We start from the raw sequence: 24,008 nt of genomic DNA on the forward strand, positions 1-24,008 counted from the left end.
GTCCTGTGAAAGAATTTCGTCACATCTTTTCCTCAGGAAAAATCGCCCCGTCACACCCAGAGGTTAGCCAGCACGCTGGTTCCCGGGGTGGGAACTTTGCAAAGACCACTCACCTCGTTCTGAATTCAGACTGCTGAAATGTTCTCTATTTGAAATGTTCACATCATTTTGAAAAAGTCACCTAATGCCTCCCCCTTTTTGGCCATGTCTCAGCCATCAATAATCTGAATTTTGACTTCAACTCCTTTTACGGGTTTGGTTCTTGCCTCGAAGTATACTTTAAGCAATGTTCTCACTATCTCCACTGAGAGTCTAACGGGGAGGCTCAGAGGATTATAAGAAAGGCCTCAGCTACTAAGGAATAACCCCGCTAGGATCCTCGTTATCTTCCTGGGGAGCTCTTGGCCAGATTGATCAGTCAAGCACAGATTATCTCTCAACAACGTTTAGAGCCAACCTCTGGATTGGCGTCTGTACCTTCTCCCCGCTTTAGGCCTCTTGGTTATCAGATAAATTATACTCACCACCACTCCCCCCGAAAAGAGCTGGAGGTCTTCTCGCTTTGTATGGGATCAACAGCCACTGAAAGCTTAGCCTTTAGCAGTCATTACCTGGCAGTTTCACAGGACGGAGCTGAGAAGGGGTATTGAGAACTCAGGCACTTGACTGAGATCTCAGGCACTTGACTGAGATGGGACAACTTACCTTCAGACATCTCTATTTTAAAAAGGGTTGTAAAACCTTCACCTATGCATACACTCCTAATCCACCAATATAGGAATCTTCTCTGGAACCCCAGGTAGTGTCCAAAACAAATCTGGACTTCAATGCTGCCCAATACTCACGTTATTTAAAGGGTACATAGTTCAGGGTTGAATTTCTGCCTAAGACAAGGGCCGTTACAGTTAAGATCTTACTAAGCCCAGCCGGTGTGGCTCAGTGGTTGAGCATCATCAAACTCAGGTCACGGTTTGATTCCCCAACAGGGCACATGCCTGGGTTTTGGACTCGATCCCCAGTAGGGGGCGTGCAGGAGCAGCCAATCAATGATTCTCATCATTGAGGTTTCTCTCTCTCTCCCCCTATTATTTGTGTTTAAGAGTTTACTGTAATTGGCAATGGTTGGCAAAATATACCTCCATGTCTTATTGATCATGGTAGATGAGAGGAAAATGATTGATTGATGCTACTGTGTTCTAGATAAGGCTTTGAGGCCCTTGTCTTAGGCAGAAATTCAACCCTGAACTATGTACCCTTTAAATAACGTGAGTATTGGGCAGCATTGAAGTCCAGATTTGTTTTGGACACTACCTGGGGTTCCAGAGAAGATTCCTATATTGGTGGATTAGGAGTGTATGCATAGGTGAAGGTTTTACAACCCTTTTTAAAATGGAAACTTTTAAGGCTCCCCATCCCTGACCCTCACTCGGTCATTGACCTCCTTCTACCCCCTACCAGTACTGCCCCTCACTTGTAAATATCTTCATTTAAAAAACAACAGCAACACAGTTGGGTGTAGTTCAGAGATGCAGAATTAAATCCCTAAGAGATGAAAAGCAACAGATGAGACTAAGATATGAGTTGTTGTTTTTCTCCTCTAAATTTGCTTTAAAATACCAGTTCAGGCTAAGCAGACCTGTAACCAGAGGGAAGTTAAGAATTGTTAATGGTGGAACATCTTAATCTATCCCAGAAAAAAGGAAAGACTGCTCTAAGAAACCCAGAGCCCAGCCATTCTAGGAGTTGAGCAACTAAAGGTATTTCAGATCTCAGTCAGCGCAGCTGTGAGTGTAGGCACTTAGAACCGGGTGTTAAGGGACCATAATGGTAATGGCTCTGAGGACTCTGGAAGAGCATTCAACCAAGACTCTAGGCCTCGAGGCCTGCAGACTGCTCCTGAGTATGCCAGTAGGTTCAACTTGGGCTTGTTCGGATACCTGTATAGCTCCACTGGGAGGCCTAAAACCCAGCCTGCCAGTGCGGGAGGTCACCTGACCGTGGAAGAAAGAGCTCTGGCCTGGGAAGCAGAAGTGTGGGTCTTAATCCTCGCTTCAGGGCTGTGACGTGATCCTGGGCAAACTCTTGTGCAATAGGCATATGGGTCTCAATTTCCTCATCTATAAAACAAAATATTAAAAATTCTTACAAGGATCTTGCCAGCTGTTATTTTAATGATGAAGAAGTAGAAGGTTGGCCTGGGAGGGACAGGCCCAAGGCCAGGCTGCTTTGGACAGTTCCAGTGATTATACAGAAAAGTATGGATGCCGTTGTGCAGACACCCCCCCCCCCCCCAGTCTTCATGGACGTGGAGGCGTCATGGGCACAGTTGATGGGTGGAAGGACCGTTACAGTTAAAAATGAGAAGTAGAAGCATTATACTTTAGTGAGTTGTCATAGACTCAAAAACTTGGTCAAGAAGTTTCTTCATCTGGTTCTGTTCTCCGTGGGAACTGTCCAGTCAGCCGTGGTACTCATGAATGTTGCCTTTGTTCATGTAGTGACTCACCCGATTCTCCAACAAACAGTGTTTTGTCGCCCAGGAGTAAGAGAGCTTGCCCTTGTTGGAAGTCCCTGGTCACTGAGCTGAGGAGGGGGCGGCCTGTGTGGAGTGTGTGTATTTATCTGTATTCTTTTCCATAGGTACCATTAAATTTGTCTGGCTTAATTTAATGGGAGCCTCTGGGACCTGCAGACACTGTAAAGGGCGAGGGTAAGGTTTTTGTCATCTGTTCAGGCTCCTCCTCTTCCAATGGAACGTCCTCATTCTCTCCCGCTCCCTCCAACCGCTTCCCTTTTCCAGCTTGTGTGTCTGTCTACCGCCCCCTCTCGAGTTTTCTCTTTCCTTTGTGTTTTTTTCTTCTGCCTCTCAACCGCCTTTCCTTCCAGGTCGTTTGAGTCCGAGTTGACGTAGGCAGCTGGTGTCACCCACTCCCTCCACCTGGGGGCCCCCCCTGTGGGATCAGTGCTAGGGGCTCTGTGCTAACACTCTGGAACCTCTGTTTTCTTTTCCCTTTTGTTTTGTTTCCTTTTTTTTTGTTTTGTTTTGTTTTTCTCTTCTGTTTCCTGTGTAGGTCTCCTTAGTCAGCCTTGTAGCTAATGCCCTGGGCTACTCGGAACTAGGTGCCATAAAGTCCCTTAGGACCCTAAGAGCTTTGAGACCTTTAAGAGCCTTATCACGATTTGAAGGGATGAGGGTAAGATACTAAGAGCCGCTGATCCTTCTGCATGCCCATGGAAACTGTCTAAGCATGCTAGAACTGATCACATGGTGGAAAAGATCATTCAATCCCAACTCTGTGATGCAGCTGCTCTCGGACCCTCCGCCCTCTCCCCCGCACCTGCCCCGTGCGAGGAGAGTTGCATTAAGCTGCCTCATCACATGACTCGAGGCCCCGCCCCCAACATGCCATCGCAGAACATGTTAACATCGGCTACTCTCATCTGGCCTGGCTTACCTGTAGCCCTCGGGGCAGCTTTTTCTGGGCTGTGGACTTCCTAGGGAGAATCACCAGGTGCAAAGAAGGGGAATTGTAACCCAGAGACCCCCCTGAAAAGCAGAGGCTGCAGGCAGGGAGCGCTTGTCTAGGGCCATCCGCCAGGTGGGGGCTGTGACCTCGGAGTCACTCAGAAAGCAGCCGAAGAGGGGCTTGGAGACGCGCTGGCAGGCCTGGAGTGGGGTTGGAGCAGAATTCGGCCTGGCCCCGGGGAAAGAAACGCTTTTCTTTGTATTGGGATTCCTCTTATTGCACCTTGTTGTTCTCAGCCCAGTCCCATAAGGACTGGCAGCCTCTGTCTGATAGCAAAGCTTTTCTCCTCACCCCCTCCCCCTCTGCCCATGCTCTATGGTCCCCTCTCCTAACACTGTCAAAGGAACAACCAGGTACGGTGCTACGTGATTACCAGCTAGCTCTTCAATCTCTCGACACCTGTTAGTCCTGCCTTGGTGACCCTCCACCCAAATCCAAAAGGTGCAAGGTGCTGTCACCCTGCCGATGGAGAAGTGAGCTCCCTCTCTCTCGGTACCTTTTTGCTGTTTCTCTTGATTTAAAAAAAAAAAAAAAAAAAAAAAAAAAAAAGTGTGTGTGTGTGTACACTTGTGCACATACACACATATACCCTAAAAAGTCCATTTCCTAAAACCAAGTGGGCAACTGGCTGTTGGCCGTAATAGTTGTCCTGTGGCAATCAGAGGGGTCTGTTATACTTAACGAGACCAAGAAAACTCGTGTCCATTCAGATGTTGAATACATGCTGGAGAGCAAACCAGAGGATGTGTTTTTTTAAATGTGCAAATATCGGGATGTAGGAATGAATATGAAACAGTTGCAGTAGTCCACATGAAGCCAGGCTAATTGGAGAACGAGATACTAGGACAAAGCTGCTTCATTCATTCCTCACCTGGGACCCTGGCCACTAACTACTCGATGATGACAACGTCACTGGCACTCGGGAATTCTATTATCTTAGTTGATTCACACAAATGCTTTTTGCCACAAATTTGTGTTTCTTCTGTAGCACAGTCACAGTTTGGTTTACTAAATGCCAGCTTTCTGCAGCCCGCCCAAAGCCATCTGCAGGAAGGTCAGTCCCATAGCAGCATAAACCTATTTTAACATAAAAAACAAAACAAGACCTGGGATTCTCAGTCTTTCTCCCATAGATGAGATAGATTTCAGAACGTGTGACAAAGTCATCGTTACGCTCAGGCTAACTGTGGGGAGAGAGGCCATTGCCGAGGACTTGGCATTTAGGTGGCCGTGGCGTCATTGAAACCGGGATTAAAATGCTCTCCCAGGCTCCTCCCCCACGTTCCCACTTTTTCAGAAGGGGTTAGTTAAATATTTTAAATAAATCACACTAATTATTAAAGAGTTTGTTATTCGTTTTGGTGACTAAAACACTGAGGATTTAAAAAAATAATAAATCCCTTAAAGACAATATTTGCAACATTGTCCCCGGGCCCAGCAGCCTGTGGTCCTCCTCATTCCCCAGCAGTGATCCTGGACCTCCTAAAAGGAGATTGGTCACCTGAAGAAAGCCTAAGGGAGAAATGGCCAGTTGATACTGGGTACCAACTTCCTCAGTCTGGACGCTCCTTATGTGGCAGAAATGGTCCTCGAGGATCAGCTGGTGCCAGCTTGTGCAGGAGGAAATTACTTGAATAATGTGGCCCCTGGAGCCCTTTGGGTGTCCATAGCTCTTCCTTTTAGCCCCTCCTTTCCTGGACTTGCAGTTTCCACTGCCCCAAACCTCTCCTTGTCAGCTTTCAAGGGCGGTTAAGAGGCCAGAGATCCAGAGTGGATGCTCAGAGCAGAGGAAAGTTTTATTGGAAAAGCATTCGAAAGAGGAACTTATATGTCAAGGTTTTTTCAAATATGGGCAGGAACAAGTGAACCCAAAGCTAGGATTTCTTTTTTTTTCTTTTTTTTTTGTATTTTGTTGTTGTTGTTGTTTAAAGTATTACATATAGTAGTGCATATATCTCCTTTATTTTCCCCCCATCTCCTTCCCCAGCCTCCCCAAAGTTAGGGATTTCAAACAGTGAAGGGACGTAGAGCTAAGGAAGCTGTGGCATAGGAGCGCCACCTCAGTTGGTTGACTCCAGCCAGCAGCACTGGTCGGGCGGGAGGAGCGGGCTCAGGTCCATTCCTATGCTGAGGAAGAAAAACTACAAGGAAAAAGATACTGAATTTGCCTGCATTTATAGTTTTACGTGCTATTTTTCTATGGGGCGTATGTTCCGAATTCCTTGCTTTGGGTGCTTGTGTGTGCCACACTTGAGAGATTCCCTTAGGAAATGTTAACTAAGAACTTCACAGGAACCAAACGCTGGCAGTGCAGGTGGGCCCAACTGTCACTGTGCTGCTCCCAGGACAAGCTCAGCCTCGCTGAGGGAACAGAGAGCCGAGCCTGTCCCGGACTCTGACCTCAGTCTCCTCTCTTCTTCCTCAAACCAAAGACCAGAAAATCGAAACATTCATGCTATTGGAAAAGTAATACTTAACGTAGTTCTTTGCTTTTCTCTCCTCCATAGTACTCTTCATTTAAAATGTTGCTGTGCAACTAAATATCTGAGGGCGTTTAAGAGTAATGCTATGAAACATGCATGCATTTTTGTTGATTGTCAGTACATAGTGGTCCATTAAAGCCATGTTCCCTCTGCCAGATATTAAAAGCTTTTTGACACATGTTATAGTGTTTCATGGAGCACTACTATTCTAGGCATTACAGAAATGACAAAAATGCTGTAAAATCTAATATTCATTGGCATTTTCTCATCAATTATAGGAAATTTGTACCAATTGATAAGTATAAACTTTCACTGAAAACAGTAGCTTTTTATGGATTGTTAGAACCTAGCTTTGAGTAATATTTCTATACCTAGTTGTTTTTTTTTAATAATAAATTTCTTGAGAATTATTAGAGAGCAGACGAGAAGGTTCAGTTTATTAAGAGACTATCCATGGACACTCGAATTCACATTTTTTGACCCATCTGTAGTGTGAGAGTTCAAAACAACAAAGCATGGCTTCTTACCCTTTGTTTGCTGAGAATATCAGCACAATTGTATAATGGAGCACAATTAAGCACCTTCTATTTAACATATCACAGCTCATCAGCTACTGTTTATAGCCAGAAAGAATTATTAGTAAATTCCATCAGCTCTCTTTCTATTTGATTCATAAATCTAAGGTAAGAAGTTTCTCTTTGGTTATGATTAATAAATGAAAATATGTTTACGTCTTATAAGTACATTGGATTTTATAGGATTTTTATGTTACACATGTCTAAGAACAAGGCTCAGTAAATACTTTTGTGTATTGATTCCTTTGATCAATCTTTGAGTATAAAAGTGTGAAAAGGTCACTTAGCCAATTAGCTAATTATTCTTTCCTGCTGTTAATCTTACACCGTTTACACCAAAGACACTGTGGAGGATGGGAGACTGGGTTATGATAGAGGAGTTTCTAGAGGGGGTGGATTCTGAATTGAGATTTTAACACTATTTTTGGGTTTCAAATCTTTGCGAGCCTTCTTCCCTGTTGCACACTTGAGAAGATCCAATAGAAGGTGGTGATCTCTCACCTACGCTCTGCTGCAGTGCTGTCACAGACACCTGAGCTTTTGAATCTTTGCATAATCTACTCTTGCTGTTTGAGAAATGATTATTCCTGTTGTGGATCACCCTCCTGGTGCCTATTCTTCAGCACATTTCATTGCTTTCTGGTGCTCCCACCAAAGGGTGAGCAACTGTAGAATGAGGAGGTAAAATTCAAATCTGATCACCTGACAGATTTGGTAACAAGTAAATAAGTAATGAATGTCAGTCTCCAAAATAGCACTGAGGATTTTTCAGATTTCCTTGCTCAATGTAACAAACAGCTGAAACACAATGATTTTATACGAATAACAGAGCTGTTAGATCTTGAAGAGATTTCTTGGTCTAAGAATTAAGAAATAACTGCCTCTCCCTCTAAAGGCCTTCCTATGTGATTTGGAGAAACACAAAACTAATGTTTTAATCTAAGGAAGAGTGACTCCTTAGCAGAATATCACTGCCTTTTTTATTTAGGTCAGAACAGACAGCTCTTCTCAGCCATGTGTTCCAACGAGTGACATGCCATCTAAGACCAAAACGGAACATAAGGAAAACCTGAACCCAAGTGTTCCCTCTGGGGCATCGTGCTTTGGCCCTGGGGGAGCTGTGCTAGTTGGCAGCCTGAGCTGTCTCCTCTCTGCACCGAAAAGCTGCAAGGTCATGGTGACAGTCGTCACCTCCTTCTAACGAAACCTTGGAAGACTTATATCCATTGTCTTCATTTTAACCCCATTGACTCTTCTAGAATCCCAGGAACAGGAAGGTGCATTCTGCCCATTTCAGAGTCCCCTTTCTGGGCCTGGCAGTCCCACGTAGGACAACAGCAAGTAAGGACCAGGGCAGAAATGAACACCAGCCTTTGCCGTTGCCTCACGGTCTGAAATGCTGTTTCTATAAGCGCTCTGAGCTCCTCAGGTAAAAACTGCTGCCACGGCGGAAGTGTTGTCTAGCCCAGTGTTTTTCAACCTTTTTTGGGCAAAGGCACACTTGTTTCATGAAAAAAATCACGAGGCACACCACCATTAGAAAATGTTAAAAAATTTAACTCTGTGCCTATATTGACTATATATAAAGTAATTCTCTTGAATAGGAATCAAATAAACACAAAGAAAGTATTTTATAATTACTTTATTATGAAATATTAAGTAAACAAAATAGTGAAAAATTATAAAATTCTTGTCTTGTCTGCACCTACGGCACACCAGGCAACATAGTGTGCCGCAGAACAGCGGTTGAAAAACGCTGGTCTAGCCACTCTCACGTACAGTGTGAAGCAAAATCAAAAGTTAAAACAACCCAGAAACTTAGATTCCTGAGGGTATTTTTCCCCCTTTACTTTTTTTTTTTTTTTTTTCATTCCTCAGCCTACTCTAGTCAGTGATTTTTAACAATGTGCCAATTTGGGGTTTTAAGGGCAGTGATCTAAGCCAATGCTCCCCACCCCCCCAAAAAAAAAATGCCAATCCTATGTGAAGTGTCAAGTCAAGCTCTGGATTGAGCGGAGACATCAGCATTTGCCAAGCAAGGGGTGACTTAGATCCAGGAACCTACAAAATGAGGAAGAAGAGGCTGGGGAAGAAAAATGAATTGTGTGTGAAAAACACATCTGTTCAGATTTTATTGTATACTGTTTGGTAGAGGGAATATAGCTTTTTTTTTTTTTCTTGAGCCTGCAAAACATGCATGCTCAGCTATTGCCTGAAGTAAGATAATTGGCCTTGCATAGTCATAAAAGGCTTTATGTACCATTGACTGATTCACTGCTAACCCTAAAGGGTGATTCTCTGCGATTTGTAAACAATCAGACTTGTTTTGCAGAGGGGGAATGTCTGTGGAAAGGCAACCTGTGAGCTTGAGATCTGTCAGATTTTCGCTTGGGGCATGTTTTGTGAGAGGGAGGTTGGACTAAAATAATGTTTTTGGTCCAGATCAATACCTAGGAGAGAAGACTAGGTCAACTTGGGCAGAGGATTTGTGTTAGATGAAATAAATAGGTAATTTGTTAGAATCCTTCTGGATATATTTCATAGATTTACAAAATTTTGGTCCTACTTCTGGATCTCTCCAGTTACCCTAATTTCAAAAGGGATATAATGTTTCTGTAGTCAGAACAAGCCACACAATGTCATTCCCCTCCTGGAAATCAAAAGAAAAAAGTGTGTTCGCCCATACTTCCTCCCCAGACTCAGCAACCTTCCCCTTCCAATGCAGGTGGTGGTGAATGCCTTGGTGGGCGCCATCCCCTCCATCATGAATGTGCTGCTGGTGTGTCTCATCTTCTGGCTGATTTTCAGCATCATGGGAGTTAACCTGTTTGCGGGAAAGTACCACTACTGCTTTAATGAGACTTCTGAAATACGATTTGAAATTGAAATTGTCAACAATAAAACTGATTGTGAGAGGCTCATGGAGGGGAACAATACAGAAATCAGATGGAAGAACGTGAAGATCAACTTTGACAATGTTGGGGCAGGATACCTGGCGCTCCTTCAGGTGGTAAGTACTGTTATTTTTCTGTCCTATGAAATTCAGGTGGGTAGCAGAAATCTTATTTGGTTCCTCCTCCACCCTGCTTCCAGAACCAAGATGATAGTTTTTTTTTAAATATATTTTATTGATTTTTTTTTTTTTTTTTTTTTTTTACAGAGAGGTAGGGAGAGGGAGAGAGAGTTAAAAACATCTATGAGAGAAACATCGGTCAGTTGCCTCATGCACATCCTCTACTGGGGATGTGCCCACAACCAAGGTACATGCCCTTGACCGGAATTGAACCTGGGACCCTTCAGTCCCCGGGCCGATGGTCTATCCACTGAGCAAACTGGTTAGGGCAAGATGATTCTTAATAGGTCGCACAGCACTCAGTCATTTCTCAAACTACAATAGTTCCAGGGAGGCACTTTCCCCGCCTACTCTGACTTCTCCAAGATCTCACTCAAAGGAACTCTCACTTCTCTGAAGCTCAGCAGCAAATAGAGATTCCCTGCAGGATAATAAAGCTGCAGAGCAATCACCTTCTCTCTCCAGCACAGGTGTGTAGTTAAAGAAAAAGGAAAAACTGGAGATGAGAGCATATCCAAACAAACAAAAGTGAGGGCAGTTGGATGGGGTGGAACAGTTCTCCGTAACAGCTCCACGAAAGTCAAAGGAAAGAGCATGTCAGCCCCAGAGGAAGGTCTCGGTATCACAGTGAGAAAGGATGTACTGTAATCGGGTGACGTTCCATCATGCCTAACTTCCTCTTCCTCTCACAGTTTTTGGAAATGTTTTATAAGACTGTGTGATGCAGTGAAAGTTCCTAGGCTTGGGAATCAGACTCATGTAGGTTTGAGCCACACTCATCTATTGGATATGTTGTCTTGGACAAATTACCTACCCTCTCTGAGTCAATTTCTTCCTCTTTTAAATGTGGATAATAATACCATGTATGGTTGTCAGGAAGATTCGTGATAATTTACTAAAAATTTTTACCATAGTGCCTGCCACATAGCAGTGCTTAATTAATGGTATTTGTGATTTCGTGTTTTGTTGTTACAACTGTCTACATCATACAGTTGTTGGGTGTCAAATGCGATTATGTGGGCCGGCGGAGCACTCAATGCAGTCTTACCCATTAAGCACTCACTGCTAACTAGTAGGAGGAGGCAGAGTTAAGGGAATGAGCAGTAGTTCATTTCACTCCAAAGTACTTTCGTAGTTCTATGCCAGTTCAAGAAACTGGACCCGCAATTTGAATTTTAACTGGAGCAGCTCCAGGAGACCATCGCACATCCACCAGCCAGTCCAGCACCGTACTCAGCATCCCCACCACATGCCAGGCGCTGTGCTTGGCACTGCCAGAGCTAGCAAACAAAGAGCTGCCCACCCCCTGAAAGAATTTAGAATCTGATTAAATAAATAAAACATAACTAGAATGTGAGTAAAACATGAAGAATTGTAGTTGTTCACCCATAATTTGTTTGCAGAATCAGGCTAGATATACTAGATTACCTGTCACTCATTTTATAAATCATTTTATACTAGATTGAGAAACAGAATTAGGAAGGGGCTGCCTCGGTGAAGCCAGTATTGCCACCGCCGTAGCCTATACATGTATGTATTGGTAAAGGAAGTTCTGACTTGGGTTTTTTGTTGTATTTTTTTAATGCAGCTTTGGATTTTTCAGAGCCAATTGCTTTGTTTAACACCTTTTAAAATATGATTCCTCCAAGTTCCAATAGATTCATGCTGTTCGTTCATGAATATGAGTTTCCCCCAGCTTTGGGCAACCTTCTCAGGCCCACCTTTAAGACTTTTTGTAAAACTGTTGATCCAGTTACCATTATCAGCATATTTCCCTGCCAAACTTTGATCTTATTTGAAGGGACGTAGACAGAGCTCCCTTGGGAGGTGTACTAATTAAACAGAAAAGGTGTATGTCCACGTGAGGCCACACTCAGCCTCCCTCCCTGTCCTATGTTCTCACTGAATCTAAGCCTGGCCTCTTGGACCCCTGCTTAGGCTCCCCTCTCCCCCCCAGCTCACAGGCACCGTCTAATGACTGACTCTGTTTGCCAGGCAACCTTCAAAGGCTGGATGGACATCATGTATGCAGCTGTAGATTCCCGAAAGGTAAGGATCTACCTGATGAAACCACCACCTTCCTAGATGGCTAGGGCGGGAGCAGCATGGTGGATCTCATCAGGAAAGAGGGGGGCGGTGGGTGTTGGAACATTGATTGCTTGTTTTATTGATTATAGGACACTTGGCTCCTCTCAGTAAGTCATCACTTTTTATGCTGACTCCAGATGACCAGGCTGCCTGCCCAGTGGAGCTGTCCACTCCTCAGTGCTGCTTTGAAATAAGTGTTGCTTCCAACAGCCAGCCTCTCACCTCATGATTTGCATATCCTCCACCTAAGTCGTGGCAGGAATAATGTCTTCTGAGGGCAGGGCCTCCACAGTGAAGGAGACCGAGAATCTAGGGCTCCCCCAGTCTCAGCTTATTCAGCAGCTTGAGTGGTCAGTTATGGCTGATGGCCTTGGCAGGTCAGGATTGCCCCCTGATCCCCAAGCAAGGAGCTGACTCTCTTCCTTTTTCTCCTGTCCTTTGACAGCCCGATGAGCAGCCTAAGTATGAGGACAACATCTACATGTACATCTACTTTGTCATCTTCATCATCTTCGGCTCCTTCTTCACCCTGAACCTGTTCATTGGTGTCATCATTGATAACTTCAATCAACAAAAGAAAAAGATAGGTCTCCTCCCCCTCATCGCCAGGGGCCAGAGGTCCACCCAGATGCGGGCGTGGCTCTCTGTGTCTCTGGCCCTGTCTCCAGAGAGAGGACACCTTTCTCCCTTGAAAATCCACACTGTCACGTCCCTGTGGCACCTGCCCCACTGTACAGTAGCTCCAACCAGCTCTTCCTGCGGAGGGCTGTATTCCACAGGGTGTGGCTCACCACATTCACTAGCACTCTTATCCTTGAGACCTTTTACTGGTTTTGACCTCCTACCAGAGGGAAGTGGGGTAGGAGAAGGTCTAGTGAGAGCAGAGAAAAGAGAACCCAGTGAATAGCCACAGTGAGAAGTAGAAATTGTCTAGATTTGTAACTGTCCACATGAATCCCTGGGTCCTGCTACTAGCAAACTGGGATTGAGAGAAATTCACTTCCTTCCTTATCCCAGAAGGTTAACCATTGAAAAGATTACCTGCCACTCATTTTATAAATCATTTTATACCCCAACAAACTCCAAGGAACTCCCCAAATTGTTTCCTTGCCTCAGAATGTCTATATTTTTAATATTGTTAGAGATAAATGGGCCATTAGCCAGGACTTGAAAATCCTCTTATTTTAAAATGTCTTTTCCCTAGAATTTTGTCAAGAAAGCCCCCCCCCCCCAAAGAAATTCAGGGACCCTGAGATGTGACTATCTTCATAGCCATCGCTCTTAAGGTTAACCCTCCCCTGAGAGTCTGTAATTGGGCAGCGCTCAGGAAGCCCAGCTGGCACAAAGGCAGGCGTCCCTGTGCGTTACAGTGGCTGCCCCCGGGCTGCCTCGCTCGGGGACAACCATTAGCCAACGTGACCTCAGGAGAGGAAAGGGGGTCAGTGTCCCCCCGCTCTCAGTTTTGAACCTTGGGTTCCAAAGCCAGAACACTTGAGAACCGGTTGTAATTGCTCCTCCTCTTCTTCTCCCCTTTACTTTGGAGGTCAGGACATCTTCATGACGGAAGAGCAGAAGAAGTACTACAACGCCATGAAGAAGCTGGGCTCGAAGAAGCCGCAGAAACCCATCCCTCGCCCCGTGGTGAGTGCGCTGTGCCGGCCCTGGGAGGGTCACTGCAGAGGAAGGAGAGGGGTCGGTGGTGGGCTGCTTGTGCCCTCGAACCCTCTTCTCCTCGCCCCTCCAGGAGACCCGAGGAGGACGGCACAGGAACGAGGTGAAGGTGTGGGGTGGCGTTTACATGTGTGCTTGACCTTGCCTCTGGCCTTCCTTGGGCAGCAGCAGCAAATTGGCATGTTAGCCACATTGGCTCTGGCCCTGCCAGAGAACTGTCTAAGAGGCAGCGAAAGAATCACAGAGGAAAGACATGAAAGCTGATGTCTCTCCTACCGTCTGAGATAGGTTTGGTCTTCGTTTCCTTAGCCCTCCATCCCGCAGGTCAGCCTGTGCCTGGAAGCTAACATAGTGCTGAGGGAGCACAGAGTGAAACGAGGAGAGTCTGATGTCCTGGTCCCTGCCCTGGATTCAGCCTTTGTTGGTGGTTGTCCTCTTGCTTCAGAGCAGAGGCTCCTGATGCCCGTGGCCCCCAAAGAACAGGCTCAAAATTCCTTCTTCTGTCACTTGCATTTAAGTAACTTAAAACACACACACACACACACACACACACACACACACCAGAACTCTTAAAATAGAAGCTTTCCTGGTGACTTCTTTTGTAAAAATAACAGTAGAGCCACTTTGTTTTAATCAAGAATGGGAGCTCCAGAGTATTTTCCCTACTCACCGCCACACTGGGCACACTTGCCTCACCAGATTCTGAGAGAAAGGAAATCCTAGGGCTTTGCACAATTTCATTGTTTGAAAAACACCAAGTTAAAGTAATTGCGAGCTTAAGGGTCACAGTACTTTCATTTTTTTAAAAATATATTTTATTAAATTTTTACAGAGAGGAGGAGAGAGGGATAGAGAGTTAGAAACATCGATGAGAGAGAATCATCCATCAGCTGTCTCCTGCACACCCCCCACTGGGGATGTACCTGCAACCAAGGTACATGCCCTTGACCGGAATCGAACCTGGGACCCTTCGGTCCGCAGACCTGAAAGAAAGTACTTCTTTCTTCCAAACCGGTCTCGGCGAGTCACAGTACTTTCAAAACACTCAGGGTGAGCTTAAGAAAACGAATGGTTTTTAGTTCCTTGATGTTAGAGTTTCCACTTGGGATAGAAATGGAACCAAAAGGAATGGAAGAGGGTTGACATTTCTGAGGTTCTGTTCAGTACTTTGTACGCGGGAACCGGGTGTATTTCCTTTCTCAGTAAAATATAAAACTGCGTGTGGTAGGAAGCATTAAGAGTGGCTAGCACTCATGCAGCAAATACAGCAGGTCCTTCAGGAGCATTCTTTTGTTCAACAGTGGGTTTCATTGTAACATTGGTGAGATGCATGGGAACTTAACTCTTGGTTATATCAATTAGCTTATGCTTATAGGTCGCTTTACTTAAAGTCACAGAGCCTGTTTACATTAAGTGGGAGACTTATTGCAGCTATGGTCTCCTATTCTGTACCAGGCACTAAATATAAACGGATGACAGCAATTTAGACACTGTTACGGAGCTTACAATATACAGTGGGGATAGAGATAAATAAGCGAGCCGCCATTATAAAATGTGCATTTTTGTGAGGAAAAGTTAACTGGAGGGCCTGACAGAGAAGGATGGAGGCTTAGGACGGGGGAATCTGCTTCAAAATAGGAGTCAAAGAAAGCCTCACCAAGGAGGGTCTACTTAAATTGTGAGGAACAGCCAAACGGTGGGAGAGAGAGATCCTGGAAAAGCAAATGAGTGTGGAAACATTAGTGTGGCGGGTGGTGATAAGCTGGAGGAAGGAGCATGAGATGATCAGGATCAGACTGTGAAGGCCTGTTTAAGCCAGGTTAACAATAGGAATTTTGTTGCAAGCACAATGAGAAACTATTAAAAGATTGTAAGTAAAAGAATGATATGACTGCCCTGGTTGGTTTTGCTCAGTGGATAGAGCGTCGGCCTGGGGACTGAAGGGTCCCAGGTTTGATTCCAGTCAAGGGCACATGCCGGGTTGTGGCATGATTCCCAGTAGGGGCGGGCAGGAGGCAGGCGATCAATGATTCTCATCATTGATGTTCAGTCTCTCTCTCCCTCTCCCTTCTTCTCTGAAATCAATAAAAATATCTTTTTTTAAAAAGAATGATGTGATCAGTTTATGTTTTTAAATCATCACACTTGATGCTGTGTGGAGATTATGTTGAATGCAGGTAAGAGGAAGCAGGAAGACCAATCAGGGGACTCTTGTAGAAATCCAGATGAAAGATGATGATAGTGGAGGCTAGGGCCAACAGAGGTGGAATGAAGTGGATGAATTCAAGTTATATTTTGGAGAAAGAATCAACAGGACCTGTAATGGATTAGGTGGGGGGATGAGGGAGAGGAAAGACACAAGGATGACTCTCCAATTTCTGGCTTAGAGACTGGATGAATAGTTGAGAGGAACAAGTTTGGTGAGGGGCAGGGAAAGGACTTAGTTCTGCTTTGGGCTTGTTGAGTTTGAGATACTTGAGTCATCAAGGTTGAGAGATCAAGTAGGGACGATAGGGCCGAGAATACCTGGAAAAACTAAGTGCATAGGTATTGTGTAAGCAGTAGGACTGCATGAGCTCTCCTGGGGTGAAAGCATGGAGAAAGAAGAGATTAAATAAGGGCAGAAACGGTCGGCAAAAGAGACTAAAGAGGAGCAGCTGGAGGAGTGGGCGACATCTAGAAGCGCATGGTGGCATCGATGCCAAAGGAAAGAGTGGCAATTTCGAAAAGTCTTGGGGAAGTGATATTGATGTTGGGGTCTGTCCATGTCCCCGCTCTCCTGAGGGAGCAGCGGGATCGAGCTGGCTCGTGTGATAGAAAGAACGCAGCACACTCTGATCGCTTGGAAAGGCTTTCGTCGATCCCGTTTCTTTCTTCCCCCTCTCCCCGCCCCAGAACAAAATCCAAGGTATCGTCTTTGATTTTGTCACTCAACAAGCCTTCGACATTGTCATCATGATGCTCATCTGCCTTAACATGGTGACCATGATGGTGGAGACGGACACTCAGAGCAAGCAGATGGAGAACATCCTCTACTGGATCAACCTGGTCTTCGTCATCTTCTTCACCTGCGAGTGTGTGCTCAAGATGTTCGCCCTGAGGCACTACTACTTCACCATCGGCTGGAACATCTTTGACTTCGTGGTCGTCATCCTCTCCATCGTGGGTGAGTGGGTTGGCGGGGGAGGGAGGAGCGCGTCCGACTGGCCTCGAGGATGAGATTCCAGGGAGAGAGACGGTCACACGGGTCTGGAAAGCAGGCTGGCCCCCCCTCTTAGCTTAAGCCCAGGTGTCACCCTAGGGCAGCCCAGGAAGCAGGCTGTTTTATTACCTTCACTGCAAAGACATGAAGGTCACTCGGCTCAGAGGTAGCAGAAGCAGAAGTCAAGTTGGTGTCTTTAATTTTTTTTAATATATATTTTATTGATTTTTTTTACAGAAAGGAAGGGAGAGGGATAGAGAGTTAGAAACATGGATGAGAGAGAAGCATCGATCAGCTGCCTCTTGCACACCCCCTACTGGGGATGTGCCTGCAACCAAGGTGCATGCCCTTGACAGGACCCTTGAATTCACAGGCCAACGCTTTATCCACTGAGCCAAACCAGTGAGGGCTCAAGTTGGTATTTTCACAGCAACTCTGTGGCTTTGAGGCCAGCGGTCTGGCAGAGGTGGGCCACTGGCTGAATGTGAATAGAAGAAAGCCCTCTGGGTTTGTACAGTGTCAGCATCTGCTTTCATTTCCTACTGACGCCTCCGCCTTCTCACCTGCTGAGACTGGCTTCCAAACCGAGAAGCTGAGTCAAACGCCCCCCTGAGAGGTCTCCTCAGTTTTCTGGACGCATTTGGCAGGGTGTGGACATGGTTATGGACAGGGGGCAATGAGAAGCCCCAATGTCTTTTCAGAGGCAGGAAGAAGGTACTTTGAAGATTGGCAGCATCGCCCAACATCGATAAGGGGTGATGTTCGGGCAAATAGAAGAAATGCTGCCCTCACAGAACGATCCCTTGCCTTCCTAAAAGGCAGCCTGGATGGTGAAACGCCGCCTCCGTAGGCTTGGCTGACAGGCCAGCAGAGAGACGGTGCTGAGACCCGTGGGAACCAGTTCCAGAGCTCCGATGGCCAGGCCGGGCAGTAAGGTGGCACTCAGCGGGCCTGGGCCACTTTCTAGTTTCCGTCCTCGGGGGCCGCGTGTCCACATGGAACCCTGACCCCGCCATCCCTCTCTTCCCAGGAAGAGAGTCCGTGAGGAGATTACTTGGGCCACACTGTACAGTGAACTTCCCCGGTGAGGTCACAGAGCACAGTAGTCTCTAGCAGGCTCTTGGAAGTCCTGCAGGGAAGGATTGTTTAGTACACCATCCCACTTTCATTCGATCGCAGCATCTTTTTCAAGTTATAATCATGAACATTTTAATGGAATTAGAATGTGCTGATCACCATTACAAGTGCTTTCCATGTTTTAACTTATAGCCCATACAACAGCCCTGTAATATCAGCAAACACAGAGCAGTTACTGACACATGGGACTAGTAAGTGAGCAAACGGGATTCAAGCCCAGCACCTGGCCTCAAATCCACTCCTAACCTCCCCTTCGCACACGTCGAACAGTGCTGCCCTTCCCACTGCGCTCACTTCTTCTGCCCCCCTCACTGAGTGGGATGGGAAACCTGCAGACCAAACCATGCCTCTGTTCTCAAAAATAGATAGTAATGATTGGAGTTTTTATTAGATACCATTAATTTGTTCAGAAATGAAGGTACAGAAATTACCTTTTTAAATTAAGAGGATCTGGGGTGAAACTAGCCCTGGAACCTCCTAAAAGATCCCTTACGTGGTGTTCCTGCTGCCTGGGTTGCTGTTTGCCCCATCTCTCTCCTGTTCTCTGGGGACAAATAGACATTCATCCTACAAGACATCACTCAGGCCTCTGCTCACTGAAGCCTCACTTGTCCACCATACACGGAATGCACGTATTACATACATTACCTGACTTCCTCTGGCCATGGTTATGGCGTGATTGAGAAGTGAAAAGGAGAGCTGATGTAGATTTAGGTCCTGGGTGAGGTAGAGGTTTTCTTGAACACCCCATGGAATTCTAGCTCCTGACAAAACCCTCAGAGGTTATCTGGCCTACTTTGAACTGCCTGCATCTTGTCCTTTCCTGAAAGAGTCTTGCCTAGCTTAACACCTTCAAGTGAGGAGATCCCACCGCCTTCTGCTGATTGTCACCCCAATATTTATGAATCCTTATGGTTGAAAGACGTATTTTGATTTAGAGTAAATCCTTCATGTCAGCTGAAGCCCTTGTCGTCTCCTCGGGGCCTCGACAGCGGAAGAGATGCCGCCGTTGTCTTCCCTGCAGCTGCCAATTCCCAGCCTTCCCGGCTCCTCTTCCCTCTGCGGCCCTTGTTGAGCTCCCATCATTGCTCTGTGGCTTTAAGGCCAGCGGTCCGGTCTGGCAGAGGTGGGCCACTGGCTGAATGTGAATAGAAAACATCCCTCTGGTTTGTACAGTGTCACCATCTGCTTTCATTTCCTACTGACGCCTCCGCCTTCTCACCTGCTGAGACTGGCTTCCAAACCGAGAAGCTGAGTCAAACGCCACCCTGAGAGGTCTCCTCAGTTTTCTGGACGCATTTGGCAGGGTGTGGACAGGGGCAATGGAAAATCTGACATGTCTTGTCAGAGGCAGGAAGAAGATACTTTGAAGATTTTTTTAAAATATATTTTTATTGATTTTTCACAGAGAGGAAGAGAGAGGGATAGAGAGTTAGAAACATCGATGAGAGAGAATCATCAATCAGCTGCCTCTTGCACACCCCCTACTGGGGATGTGCCCTCAACCAAGGTACATGCCCTTGACCGACACTCTATCCCAGGGGTCGGCAACCTTTAAGACATAAAGAGCCACTTGGACCCGTTTCCGAAGGAAAAAAAAACCGGGGAGCCGCAAAACCATTGCGACATTTAAAACAAATATAACGCTGCATATATTGTTTCTTACCTAATGCTATATACCGGATCGCGCAGTTAGCTGTCAACCTGAAGAAAAAAAGGACTTTTTCACTTAACAATGTAAAATATGTTTTTGCAAATTAATAGCTAATTAAAATATTTAATTTACCTGGTTAAGGGGATTTTTGCTCCTGAACCTCAGTGCACAGTGTCGGCACATCAGGGCTGTAAGACGTTACCTTCGTTTTCACACGGGCTTGCACGTTGTCGGGGCCGGAGCCGCGGTAAAGCTTCAAGAGAGCCGCGTGCGGCTCTGGAGCCGCAGATTGCCGACACCTGCTCTATCCACTGAGCCAAACCGGTTTCGGCGATACTTTGAAGATTGGCGGCATTGCCGGAATAACAGACATCACTGCCACGGGGAGTGCGGTCACAGGGTGGAGTGAGGACGCTCGTTATTGTTTGTGGACTTGGAAGTTTAATAACATTTTGGAAAAGAATTGATCACACCTCAGGAAGCCATGCATGCACAAATTTGAACCTAACTAATTATCCTTGAGTGGGAAACCAGATAAATGAGGACCTGTCATGATTTTCACCGTTATCATGAGCTCAGCAGGTCCTGGGGTTAGCCGGAGCTCCGTTCGTTCCTGTGGCGCAGCGCGACGTAGCGTGATTTTCGCTGTAAGTCAGAACCCACCTACATACGCACCTGCTCCCTCACATGGAGCGCGCGCACAGCAGAAATGAAGTGAAACAGCGCAACAATTTAAAAGGAAGATGATAACTTCTGACCTTTACTTGTGGTAAATACAGTAAATAATAAAAAACATAAAGCACACATGTACATACGTCAAAATAACAGAACTTTTTTTTTAATAAATAAATGGGAGATAAGCCCTAACTGGTTTGGCTCAGTGAATAGAGCATCGGCCTGCGGACTGAAGAGTACATGCCCGATCTGGGGCATGTACCTTGGTTGCGGGCACATCCCCAGTGGGGGGTGTGCAAGAGGCAGCTGATGGATGATTCTCTCATCGATGTTTCTAACTCTCTATCCCTCTCTCTTCCTCTCTGTGAAAAATCAATAAAATATATATATATTTTTTTTAAAGAAAGAAAGAAAGAAAATATGTCTCCATTCTCAATAACATACCTTCTTCTGTTCCTCTTCTTAGGAATGTTCCTGGCTGACATAATTGAGAAATACTTTGTCTCCCCAACCCTATTCCGAGTCATCCGATTGGCCCGCATTGGGCGCATCCTGCGTCTGATCAAAGGCGCCAAAGGGATTCGGACCCTGCTCTTTGCCTTAATGATGTCCTTGCCCGCTCTGTTCAACATCGGCCTTCTGCTCTTCCTGGTCATGTTCATCTTCTCCATCTTTGGGATGTCCAACTTCGCCTACGTGAAGCACGAGGCCGGCATCGACGACATGTTCAACTTCGAGACGTTTGGCAACAGCATGATCTGCCTGTTCCAGATCACGACCTCCGCCGGGTGGGACGGCCTGCTGCTGCCCATCCTGAACCGGCCGCCCGACTGCAGCCTGGACAAGGAGCACCCTGGCAGCGGCTTTAAGGGAGACTGCGGGAACCCCTCGGTGGGCATCTTCTTCTTTGTGAGCTACATCATCATCTCCTTCCTGATCGTCGTGAACATGTACATCGCCATCATCTTGGAGAACTTCAGCGTGGCCACGGAGGAGAGCGCAGACCCCCTGAGCGAGGACGACTTCGAGACCTTCTACGAGATCTGGGAGAAGTTCGACCCGGACGCCACCCAGTTCATCGAGTACTGCAAGCTGGCGGACTTCGCGGACGCCCTGGAGCACCCTCTCCGCGTGCCCAAGCCCAACACCATCGAGCTCATCGCCATGGACCTGCCCATGGTCAGCGGGGACCGCATCCACTGCTTGGACATCCTCTTCGCCTTCACCAAGCGGGTCCTGGGGGACAGCGGGGAGCTGGACATCCTGCGGCAGCAGATGGAGGAGCGGTTCGTGGCATCCAATCCCTCCAAAGTGTCCTACGAGCCCATCACAACCACACTGCGGCGCAAGCAGGAGGAGGTGTCGGCCGTGGTCCTGCAGCGCGCCTACCGGGGACACCTCGCACGGCGGGGCTTCATCTGCAGAAAGACGGGCTCCAACAAGCTGGAGAACGGGGGCACGCGCCCCGAGAAGAAGGAGAGCACCCCGTCCACCGCCTCCCTCCCCTCCTACGACAGCGTGACCAAGCCCGAGAAGGAGAAGCAGCAGCGGGCGGAGGAAGGAAGAAGGGAAAGAGCCAGAAGACAAAAATAGCTCGGAAGAACCCAAGGGTTAGAGGGAAGCAAAACGTTTAAGATCGTACAGATTTAGAATCTGCGAGTGAAGGATTGTTTACAAACTTCCCGGGTACGATCAGTGCAGAACAGCTCCGGAGACACTTTACCCTGAAGATCTATACCAAACGTAGTCTGCTTACTATGTAACGTGGTTGCATCTTGAGCAGTGACCTGCCCCCGGGGCCAAGGACCCCCGCCCCCCGACTCACAGATTTTCTAACGCTTGGGCAGGTGGTTACTGCATGTTCCACATCAGTCAATGCAACTTAGGACAACACTACACAGGACACACACACAGGGGAGCGGCTGCCGGGACCAGCACATTTCCGTGGCAGCCAAACGGATTTTATTTTTTCATTTTGTTGATTCTCAGAAGCAGAAAGTAATCACTTTAAAAGTTCGTTTGTTCACGCAAACTCTATTTGCATTCCTACATTAGTTACGCTAAGCAGCAAAAGGAAACACGCACACACGCGCGCACACACACTCACATTTCGCCCATGTCATTGTCCGTTTCCTTGACATAACCCGCATCTTCTCCACATGGGCTGCACGTGGTTTGGAGACGGGTGGGGGAACACAATCAGGTTTCTTCAGGCTGAGGAGGACTTGCTCAGGCCGATGCCAAACGTTGTGCTCGTTCAATGCGTGGAAATGATTTGCATGATGGCATGCCGTGACCAGAAGCCGTGCATGAGAACCATACGCCTCAGGGCGCTGCCGATCCTGCCCCCTGCACCGGGCCAGCCTCCGGACAGGACCCAGCCCTGCAACCGTTCACTGTCTTTGGAAAAACAAAATGGTAAGAGTTCCACACCCACCGTAATTCTCTCTGAATTCTTAGAAGCCTTCCATACACCCGATAGGGAAACATAACCGACCAATTGACCACTTCCAACAGAAACCAACCCAGTCCAACAAGCAGATGGATCCGTGTGTGTCTATGTTTAACAGACATCTCCTACAGCCATTGTTGCACATTTGGAAAGATGAACTGTTGAATGCTGCTCTGTGTCCCGTACGTGGGGGAATTTTTATCTCAAATGGCTTGTATTAATAATGACACTGTAATACCAAATCCTAGGGCTAAACACAAAAATCAAACGTTTGTTTGGAGGACTGACGCTTGTGTGGGATAGAGGTAAACGCTACTCAGAGTTCGAGACCTCAGGGGGTGACGGGGAGCTTGCACCACCTTTCGCTGGGGGCTGAGGGGCGCTCACTCCATTGGGTTTCATGTCCTGCATCATGGCTCCCTCTGGGCGTGGGTCCACACGGAGAGGGCTTCAGGCGTTCCGAACAGGCCTCCCTTCCACAGAGGGGCTGTCCCAGGCTCACACACCGCATGATTCCTCCCGCCTCCATCCCATCTCCTCCCGAGCAGGGCTTCCCTTAGGCTGCGGCCCTGGTTTCTTTCATGTAATCGTTAGAATGACTCATCGCCGGGGGGACCTGAGGTAGCGATGGAGCCTCCTCTGAATCAAGCCCCCTTGGTTTCTCTCTTGCACTGATTCTCACAAGAAAGCAACTTAATATGTATCCTTCAGACGCTCCGGCTTCCCCCAGCGCTTCCCCTCCCAGCCCGTTTTGCTGTCTGCTTAGCAACCTGCTCATGGCCAGAGCGGCTTCGGGGGAGGGCGTCCTCTCTCCTGTCCCGCCTCCTGCGTTGGGGAAGACAGATTCTATTCGTCCAGGGGTTTCTTGTCCCAGATGTCAAAGCCGAGACGCTGCCGTGGGATGTGTCAGGAAGTCTGTGCAAAGCAGGAGGAGAGACTTGAGCTTGCTAACCAAACCAAAATGAATTTCCCCGAACCTTATACCAGAGAGGGGGAAGGACCCATAACCAGACACACCAATCTGCCTTGCAGTAGAAGCACTCGGGATGTGCTCCGCCTGGCTAGTGTTGCGTAGAGCAGACCACAGCGAGTTGGGAAGCAGAGCTTTCTGTCTGGGACCGCTGGACGCGGGCCGGCTCTCGTCACCCCACTCCTGTGGTGCCACTGCGCCCAGCCCGAGGCCAAAGAGGCATTTCTCTAGGTGACCCTGCTGACGGCTAGGACAGACGCATAGTGACGTGTACAGGTTACACCGAAAACAGCACAAAACAGAAGCTGGCATGTGTGGTTATTCTTTTTTTAAAGAGAGAACTATAAATACTGTAATATATCATTTTATTTTACTGGCATGCCTTTTTGTAAATACAAACTATTAACGGATTAAATAGGAAATGGCTTCTGGCTTATGCCATTGTCATGTTTACTTTTATTTTTTATACGTTTCTTTCTTTCTTAGAACTTAGACGCTGTC

The 24,008-nt window shown here is 46.9% G+C and overlaps 2 protein-coding genes across 5 annotated transcripts in view; one reads left to right on the forward strand and one right to left on the reverse strand.

Moving 5' to 3' along the window:
* Positions 1 to 22,792, forward strand: part of SCN8A (sodium voltage-gated channel alpha subunit 8) — a 178,920-nt gene extending 156,128 nt beyond the window's left edge. For 2 of the 4 annotated variants that reach the window (XM_036456540.2, XM_045587995.1), the window contains exons 21-27: positions 3,072 to 3,194; positions 9,311 to 9,595; positions 11,654 to 11,707; positions 12,192 to 12,329; positions 13,283 to 13,387; positions 16,313 to 16,583; positions 20,552 to 22,792. In XM_036456540.2, coding sequence (XP_036312433.1) covers positions 3,072 to 3,194; positions 9,311 to 9,595; positions 11,654 to 11,707; positions 12,192 to 12,329; positions 13,283 to 13,387; positions 16,313 to 16,583; positions 20,552 to 21,678 — 2,103 coding nt within the window. In that variant the 3' untranslated portion in view covers positions 21,679 to 22,792. The remainder of the gene's footprint in view (positions 1 to 3,071; positions 3,195 to 9,310; positions 9,596 to 11,653; positions 11,708 to 12,191; positions 12,330 to 13,282; positions 13,388 to 16,312; positions 16,584 to 20,551) is intronic. The other 2 variants (XM_036456543.2, XM_036456542.2) reach the window with 1 other exon arrangement.
* FIGNL2 (fidgetin like 2) overlaps positions 7,661 to 24,008 on the reverse strand; it is a 54,876-nt gene continuing 38,528 nt past the window's right edge. The window contains exons 3-4 of the transcript XR_006742839.1: positions 15,034 to 15,044; positions 7,661 to 7,671 (exon numbers count right to left, since the gene is read on the reverse strand). The gene's annotated coding sequence lies outside the window, so the exon portion shown is untranslated. The remainder of the gene's footprint in view (positions 7,672 to 15,033; positions 15,045 to 24,008) is intronic.

Source organism: Pipistrellus kuhlii, unplaced genomic scaffold, assembly GCF_014108245.1.
Source record: "Pipistrellus kuhlii isolate mPipKuh1 unplaced genomic scaffold, mPipKuh1.p scaffold_m20_p_3, whole genome shotgun sequence".
In the NCBI taxonomy this organism is placed as follows: Eukaryota; Metazoa; Chordata; class Mammalia; order Chiroptera; family Vespertilionidae; genus Pipistrellus; species Pipistrellus kuhlii.